Genomic DNA, 9,240 nt, shown 5'->3' on the forward strand with positions numbered 1-9,240 from the left:
TTAAAAAAGATATTTTTATTGGTTTCAGAGAGGAAGGGAGAGGGAGAGAGAGAGAAACATCCATGATGTGAGAGAGAATCATGGATCGGCTGCCTCCTGCACGCCCCACACTGGGGATCCAGCCCACAACCCGGGCGTGTGCCCCGACCGGGAATCGAACCCTGACCTCCTGGTTCCTAGGTGGATACTCAACCAAGAACCGCACTGGCTGGATGCGTCTTTCTTTTTCTTCTTTTTAAACCCGGAGTCCTGGGACTTACTCCCAGAGAGGTTTTTTTTTAAAAAAACCTATTTTTATTGATTTCAGAGAGGAAGGGAGAGAGAGAGAAACATCCATGAGGAGAGAGAACCATGGATCCACTGCCTCCTGCACGCCCCCTACTGGGGATCCAGACCACAACCCGGGCCCGGGCCCTGACCGGGAATGGGACCGTGACCTCCTGGTTCCTAGGTCGATGCTCAACCCCTGAGCCACGCCGGCTGGATGGGTTTTCCATGCTTTAGAACGTAAATACTGCCGTGGCCCAGCAGTTCGTCAGTGCCGACGGGGGGAGAGCCCTGGCTGTCGTTTCTTTGCGATGGAGCCCAGTTCACAGGTCGCGTGAGGTGTTTGTACGGACAGGCAGCTATTTCTGGGGCCTGGCTGCGTGGCCGAGGGGAAGGGGGCGCTGAGTAAGAGCGCCCAGAGCAGGAGTTCCCAGGTGGGCTCCTTCCACACCTGGATCCCAGAGGATCCCAGTGGATCCCAGCGGATCCCAGCAGATTCCAGCAAGGGCCGAAGGAAGTGATGATTTCAGAGCACAGTGCCTGCACAGGGCGTGGCCCACGGGAAGTACACGCCTCAGAGGCACTTGATTCCCCAGAGGAATTTTAAATCCTAGCAAGGGGCACATCCTCAGTTACGAGGTTTTTTCCCGTTTTATTACGACATTCGTGCACTGGTGGGAGGGGTCCCTCAGCCTGGCCTGTGCCCTCTCACAGTCCGGGACCCCTCGGGGGATGTCCACTTGCTGCAGAGGCGGGAGAGGCTCCTGCCACCGCCACAGCGCTCGCCAGCCGTGAGCCCGGCTTCTGGCTGAGCGGCGCTCCCCCTGTGGGAGCGCACTGACCCCCAGGGGCCAGCTCCTGCATCGAGCGTCTTGCCCCCCTGGTGGTCAGTGCGCGTCATAGCGACCGGTCGTTCTGCCGTTCGGTCGATTTGCATATTAGCCTTTTATTATACAGGATGCCATTGCACACATCAGATTGCCTCCCTTGTCAGAGGTACTTTTTTTTTTTTATAATATATTTTATTGATTTTTTATAGAGAGGAAGAGAGAGGGATAGAGAGTTAGAAACATCGATGAGAGAGAAACATCGATCAGCTGCCTCTTGCACACCCCCTACTGGGGATGTGCCCGCAACCAAGGTACATGCCCTTGACCGGAATCGAACCTGGGACCCTTGAGTCTGCAGGCCGACGCTCTATCCACTGAGCCAAACCGGTTTCGGCGTCAGAGGTACTTTTGACAGCACTGGAAAAAAATCAACTATTTCAATATTCTTTAAAAAATGTTTTCATTGATTTTAGTGGGAGGGGGATGGGGAGGGAGAAGAGGGGGAGGGAGCTCAGTGGTTGAGCATCGACCTAGGAACCAGGAGGCCACGGTTCGATTCCCGGTCAGGGGCACATGCCCGGGTTGTGGGCTCCATCCCCAGTGTGGGGCGTGCAGGAGGCAGCCGATCTATGATTCCCTCTCATCATGGATGTTTCTATCTTTCTCTCTCCCTCTCCCTTTCTCTCTGGAAAAAAAAAAAAAAGTCCTTGGGGTTGTCAGCCGGAGCTGTGACTGCTCAGGGAGCGTGTGAGGTTCAGGGATCCGGGCAGGCCCGCCACCGAACGCCTGTTTGATCTGAGCATAAACTTTTATAGATAAATGTTTTTGGAAAAAAGTCACTTTAATGGGAAAATCCTGCGCAACAAAGGAAGCCCCGCGCTCTGGTTTGCATCAGGCTCCCTGGGGCCTGGCGAGGAGGACGGCCGTCTGACATCTGCTCTAATTCGGCACAGCTGGGCCGGCGGCCCCGGCGGCCAAGGCTGCAGGTTTTGATCGTGAAGGGAGTTAAGCAAATTGTACTGGAAAGGCTGCCGGCTGAGCTGGCGCTACCGTATCAGACCCGCGTGGAGGGGCAGGAGGGAAATGGGCTGTTCTTTTCTTTTTTATTTATTTTTATTTTTTAAAAATTTATTTTATTGATTTTTTTTACAGAGAGGAAGGGAGAGAGCGAGAGTTAGACACATCCATCAGCTGCCTCCTGCACACGCCCTACTGGGGATGTGCCCACAACCAAGGTCCATGCCCTTGACCGGAATCGAACCTGGGACCCTTCAGTCCGCAGGCCGACGCTCCATCCACTGAGCCACACCGGTTAGGGCTCTTTTCTTTTTTTTTTAAAAAAATAAGCTTGTTTTATTTATTTATTTTAATCCTCACCCCAAGATCATTTCCCATTTATTTTTAGAGAGAGTGGAAGGGAGGGGGAGAGACAGACAGACAGAAAACATCGATGTGAGAGAGACACATCGATTGGTTTGCCTCCCACACGCGGGGGATCGAGCCTGCAACCCAGGTACGGGCCCTTGAGCAGAGAGTTTCAATACAGACATTTTCGTTTTGAGCGAATCCTGGAAGCATTACTGGATCGTAGGATATAAACAATTAAAAATTTAAAATTCAGACCATGTCCTCTGAAATTGCTTTCCCAAACTCTCCCAATCTGTATATCATTAAAAAAAAAAAATAATAGGCAAGGATTATATGTTTTGGGGAGAAATGTAAAGCCGTATTTTATTTATTGAAATATATTTTATTGATTTTTTACAGAGAGGAAGGGAGAGAGAGTTAGAAACATCGATGAGAGAGAAACATCGATCAGCTGCCTCCTGCACGCCCCCTACTGGGGATGTGCCCGCAACCAAGGTACATGCCCTTGACCGGAATCGAACCTGGGACCCTTCAGTCTGCAGGCCGACGCTCTATCCACTGAGCCACACCAGCCAGGGCGATAAAGCCGTCTTTTAAAACGACTTAAGTCAGCTTTGACTTATATTTTTTTTAGCCCCGAAATGAGGATGGAGCCATTTGATGCCGTCAGGCCCCCTGCTCCGCGTCCGCGTGGAGGCGGCTGTGAGCGGGGACGCCGTACCTTCTGTGTGAGTCGCAGAGGCGTTCACGGCCCCGAGAAGCCCTACGGCTTACACGTCCTCTCTCCCCCCTCCGGCCAGGAGCCGCCCAGCCTGTCCGCAGAGCTGGGAGAGCAGTGCGAGGCCATCAGCAGGACGCTGCTGTGCCTGGAAGACCAGCTTCACACGGCCGTGCAGAGCCAGGACGAGGCCCTCATTCATATCCTTTCCGTCCGTCCGTCCGTCCGTCCTTTGGTGCGGCTTTGTAAACGCCCCGGGGCCCCAGGCGGGGGCGGGTGGAGGCGCACAGGCCCGGCCGCTGCTCCCCGTCGAGCTCAGGTGTCCGAGGGGATGCAGGTGCGATGCTGTCTCTCTCGCTTTTGTAGGGACGTCCGCGTTGTTGACGATGCGACGTGCCCGCTGGGAAGTGGCCTGGACGTTCAGACCTGCTCACCACAGCCCAGGGCAGGACGCCGTTCTCTGGGGTGTGGAGCTGGGTTTGCGGGGCCCCGGCAGTTGCGGGTCTGACTGGCTCAGTTTTCTAGGGGCTTTAAAAAAAAAAAAAATCCTCCCGCCCTGGCCGGCTTGGTGCAGTGGATAGAGCATCGGCCTACAGACTGAAGGGTCCCGGGTTCGATTCCTGGTCAGGGCACATGCCTGGGTTGCGGGCTCGGTCCCCAGTGGGGGGCATGCAGGAGGCAGCCAATCAGTGATTCCCTCTCATCATTGATGTTTCTATCTCTCCTTCTCCCTTCCTCTCTGAAATCAATAAAGAAATATATATTTTTTAAAAATCCTCCCTTGATGATATTTTCCCATTGATTTTTAGAGAGAGCGGAAGAGAGAGGGAAAGACAGAGACATCGATGTGAGAGAAACACATCGATGGGTTGCCTCCTACACGCGCCTCGACCAGGGCCTGGGCCAGGGAGGAGCCTGCAACTGAGGTACGTGCCCTTGACCGGAATCGAACCCGGGACCCTTTGGTCCGAAGGCCGACGCTCTATCCACTGAGCCACACCGGCCAGGGCTCTCGGGGCTTTTTTGAATGCCAAGGAACCCCAATCCATGTTGGGTTTTATTTTATTTTTTTAAAATTTTTTATTGATTTCTGAGAGGAAGGGCGAGGGTGAGAGAGAGAAACATCAATGTTGAGGGAGAATCATGGACCGGCTGCCTCCTGCACGCCCCCACACTGGGGATCGAGCCCGCAACCTGGGCATGTGCCCTGACCACCGGGAATGGAACCCTGACCTCCTGGTTCATAGGTGGATGCTCAACCACTGAGCCACGCCGGCCAGGCAGCCCCTAAGATTTCTGCAGGGCTAAATGAGGCTGCGTTCAGGAAGTATGCCGAACACACTTCTCATACGTGGCCAGTGCTTGGTTTCAGGTACAAAACTATATCCTCCACGTCCACTCCCCCCTCCGAATCCACTCCCTCCCCCCCCGCTCAGCATCTCTGTCACAACCTCAGACCACATCCTGGTAGAGGTTTCAAAGGAAGTCGATGCAACTGTTTTGTACCAAACGCTTAAAGGGATTGATCGGTGGCCGCACCGCGGTTTATCTAAAAAGCCATTTAATTCTAACAAACGGCCGTGGGTAGATGGGGACTCCGATCCCTCCGGGCGAGCTGAGGAAACGGAGGCTGAGACATCCGGTGGCTGGTCCAATGGTCCAAGGTCACATCTATCCAGTGCGTGGACCACCAGGAGGCGGAAGTAAAGGGACGGGCCCGTCTGGGGGACACGCAGTCCCGGTCCACATTTCAAGCTCTAATGAACGCGTTTTACTGATGTTTGTGTATTTTTTTAAATCCTCACCCGAGGATAGGTTCCCATTGGTTTTCAGAGAGAGTGGAAGAGAGAGGGAAAACCAGAGAGACACATCGATGGGAGAGAGACACAGCGATGGGTTGCCTCCCTGCACGTGCCCCGACCAGGGCCCGGGCCGGGGAGGAGCCTGCCATCAAGGTACATGCCCTTGACCGAGGGGTCCTAGATTGCGAGAGGGCGCAGGCCAGGCAGAGGGACCCCACTGGTGCAGGATGGGGGCCGGGGAGAGATGCGGGAGGTTGGCCAGCCGGGGAGGGACCGCGGGAGGGCTCCAGGGCGAGTCCGGTCCTTCTTGCCCAGTCCCAATCGGCCGGACCCCAGCAGCAAGCTAACCTACCGGTCGGAGCGTCTTTCCCCCTGGTGGTCAGTGCACATCATAGCGAGCAGTTGAGCGGCCTTAGCATATCATTAGCATATTACGCTTTGGTTGAACAGCCGACTGGATGACCGGACACTTAGCATGTTAGGCTTTTATCATATAGGGTAGATATATTTTTATTGATTTCAGAGAGGAAGGGAGAGGGAGGGGGAGAGAAACATCAATGATGAGAGAATCATCAATCATCTGCCTCCTGCATGCCCCCTCCTGGGGATCAAGCCCACAACCCAGCATGTGCCTTTGGCTGGAATTGAACCCGGGACCCTTCAGTCCCCAGGCCGACGCTCTATCCACCGAGCCAAACCGGCCAGGGCTGCCTTTTTCTTTCTTGAGGCCCCACTTGAGGCAGTTGGTAACCCAGGCCGTGTAGAGATTGCTATCGCTCTTAACAGAAGTGTCAAATGCGCATTAATATTTAACGCCTGCGATTAGGAAGGAACTGGAAACTGCCATTAGACGGCAGTGCCCACCTGCCGCCCACCGGCCCGCGCGCTCTTCCGAGGCCGGACGCGCAGAGGGCCCGTCCCCTCCCGCGGGTTCCTTAACGGCGGCCACAGTCCCTGCGGAGGGAGCTCCGGCTGGTGAAGGAGACCCTGCAGGCCATGATCCCGCAGCTCCAGCCCCCCAGGGAGGCGGGGGAGAGCGAGGCGGCCTCCTGTGCGGCGGCTGGTGTGCGGGGAGCGCAGGCCTGAGGCGTGGGGGACGCGACCACGGAAGGAGGTGAGTGACCGCGTCATGTACGCGCAGGGGCAGGGGCCGGGCCCGCTCTCGCCTCCCTGCGTCCCCCCTGGGCCCGAGACACAGCGCCTCCAGGCCTCCCAGGACAGAGGTGGCCGAGGCTGAGAGGGGACCCCAGGTGGGAATGTGCAGGGGAGGGGGGGTGGCCATCGGCTGAGTCTCCTCCTCAGTGTCTCTCGGAGGCAGCTTCCCCGGGTCGGCAATGGGAGCATCCTGCCCAGGATTTGAGAGTCTTTTCCTTGGAGCCCCCTTTAGGCAGAAGTCGGGGGGAGCTCTCCCGGAAACGTGTCGCTGTCCCTGTACGGTCTTGCTTTCTGCGGCGATTAAAATACCTCCTGACCCGAGAGCCTATGGAAAGGAAACCAAGCACAGATGTGTCTCCGTTATCCCGTCCCTCTTTCCCGCAGACAGACGCGCTATCGAAGGAGCGGATGGACCCCGGATCCGGAACGAGCATCTCCTCGCCGTCCTTCTGTGCTTCCCGCTCACCTCTGAGCTCAGATGAAAACCCCTAGAGAGGTTTCCAGGGAGCAGCCGATGAGCGGTGCAGCATTTCCGCTTTCTTCTTTTTAAAGAATATATTTTTATTGACTTCAGAGGAAGGGAGAGGGAGAGAGAGAAACGTCAAGGATGAGAGAGAATCATGGATGGGCTGCCTCCTGCACGCCCCTCTACTGGGGATGGAGCCCGCAACCCGGGCATGTGCCCTGACCGGGAATCGAACCCTGACCTCCTGGTTCATAGACTGACGCTCAACCACTGAGCCACGCCGGCCCGGCAGCATTTCCGTTTTCTACGTGGCAACGCCTGGCTCCCAGCATCCCATCGGGGCCCTGAGATCCTCCCACGGGGGGCGCAGGAAGGGAGCGGTGAGCCTGCTTCCCGCCCCAGGAGCAGGGAAGGGCCGAAGGTAGGCAGGGGGTCGTCCTAAGACCTGGGTGATCATGGTGCCCGTTAACTCTCCCGTCAGCTCGGGAGGCAGGAGTCACAGGTGATGACACTGGGCCGGAGGAGGCCGGCGGACTTGTCCCGAGACACAGCGCTGGTCGGGACACATAAGAACGATGGGTCCTCCCGTGTGGACCCCGCTGCTCTGTGGCCATGGCTCCCGGGTTTCCACACACCCGCCCGCCCGCCCGCCCTGACCAGCCACCCATTCCCCGTCTACCATGAAAGCCACGCCAGCAACAACCACTACTGCCTGACACTGGACAGATTTTCTTTTTAAATAAGTTTTTTTTTATTGATTTCAGAGAGGAAGGGAGAGGGAGAGAGAGAGAAACATCCATGATGAGAGAGAATCATGGATCGGCTGCCTCCTGCACGCCCCACACTGGGGATGGAGCCTGCAACCCGGGCCTGTGCCCTGACCGGGAATGGAACCCTGACCTCCTGGTTCCTAGGTCGATGCTCAGCCACGGAGCCACGCCGGCCGGGCCTGGGCAGATTTTCTTGAAAAACCCCCATCCCATGGGTGTTTCGAGAAAGCAACGCTGTCCTCCTTGGCCAGTGACTGCCTGCTTGTCTAAGCAATCTAATACTTGATTTTGAATGCCCTCACCTTACCCAGTCTTTGGATTTTTGTCAATCATGTACTGCTCCGTGAAGATGACTCCTTTGTTCCATGAAATTAAAACGGATATCCAAGCCCTAGTGTGCTATTAACATTTTTTTTTTTTTTTTTGTCTTCTGGAGGAAAATAGGAAAAAGTGTATCCGGTTAATTCATCCCATCTTTCTGTAACAGGAGGATTGATTGGACAGGACCGTCTCACACAAAACCTCTCCAATAAGGCAGCGCTTTACAATGGTGTCTGTGGTTCTTTTCCGATACCAGCCGATCAGGAAACAATGTGTTTGTCTATTCCTGACCCCTGGATGGAGGGCGTTGAAAATAACACTCCCAGTCACGTGGGGGGGCGGGGGGAGCCCAAGCGGCTCACTCCCACCACTGGAGGTATTTTCCCTGGAGATACTGGCTAAATCAATTAGGCAAGAAAAAGAAACGAAGGTTGCCATTTGGAAAGGGGGAGGTACATTCATACTGACGTCACCGGAGGCGAGAAACCCCAAGAGAGTCAACAGAAAGCTTTTTGCACAACGAACACGCCGAGTCTAACAAAAACCAACCGGTTTTACGTCCGCAGACCGTAACCGGGAGATAAAATACGAGAACGTACCCCATTGGAAAGAACACAAATAAAAAGCGGACGGCTGGGAATACGATGACATTGAACATGTGTATGTCTCAGATGAAGAAAAGACACACACGGTGTTAGGATAGGAAGTCGTCATTAATGGTCAAATCTCTATAAATCCTGTATAATAAAAGCCTAATATGCAAATCCACCGACCGGCGGAACGACCGGTCGCTATGATGCGCACTGACCACCAGGGGGCAGACGCTCAGCCCAGGACTTGAACGTTTTGTTGACGACCGGATCCCTGGAGAAAGAAAGTCCTCTGTCAGAACCTCGCCAGGGTCCTCGGGGTGGCTTCCTCCCACCGAGTGTTCCCCTGAAACTGCTGCAGAGAGCCTCGCCTGGGGCCGGGTGCAGACGCGTCCCCGGGGCGAGGGCTGGGGAGGAAGGCAGTGGCGGGTCCAGATGGCACCAGTTAGCTCTTTGAGGGGCATTTGCAGGGGATGTGCTCACCAGGGAGGAGAACAAAGGAGCCCCTGGGGACTTGAAACAATCTGGGGCCTTGCCTGGGAAACGGAGGAGGTCACCGGAGAAGGCAGCTGGCGGGAGGAAGGTCATGGGGGCAGGGACAGGGGCAGGCAAGGGACAGTTAGACTCTCGGCTGGTAGAAGTCACCTGTGCCAAACCCGCCCACAGCCGACTCTCACCTACTCCCGGCCAGTCTCCTCACCAGACAACCCACATTGGTATGATTTAAAATGACTATCACTCCTGATCTTTTACACTGGAATCTGACGGCCTTTTTTAATATTGTAACACGGGCTGGCCGGTGTGGCTCAGTGGTTGAGCGCTGACCTATGAACCAGGAAGTCACAGTTCGATTCCCGGGCGGGGCACATGCCCCAGTGTGGGGGGCGTGCAGGAGGCAGCCGATCAGTGGTTCTCTCTCATCATTGATGTTTCTATCTCTCTCTCTCTCTCCC

The 9,240-nt window shown here is 55.4% G+C and overlaps 1 protein-coding gene across 1 annotated transcript in view; it reads left to right on the forward strand.

The window, feature by feature from the left end:
* Window positions 1–6,074, forward strand: part of DISC1 (DISC1 scaffold protein) — a 61,554-nt gene extending 55,480 nt beyond the window's left edge. Inside the window, 2 exon segments of the mRNA XM_054713160.1 lie at window positions 3,266–3,383; window positions 5,935–6,074. Coding sequence (XP_054569135.1) covers window positions 3,266–3,383; window positions 5,935–6,071 — 255 coding nt within the window. The 3' untranslated portion in view covers window positions 6,072–6,074.
* The last annotated feature ends 3,166 nt before the right edge of the window (window positions 6,075–9,240 follow it).

The sequence above is a fragment of the Eptesicus fuscus genome, chromosome 24 (genome assembly GCF_027574615.1).
Source record: "Eptesicus fuscus isolate TK198812 chromosome 24, DD_ASM_mEF_20220401, whole genome shotgun sequence".
Taxonomy (NCBI): Eukaryota; Metazoa; Chordata; class Mammalia; order Chiroptera; family Vespertilionidae; genus Eptesicus; species Eptesicus fuscus.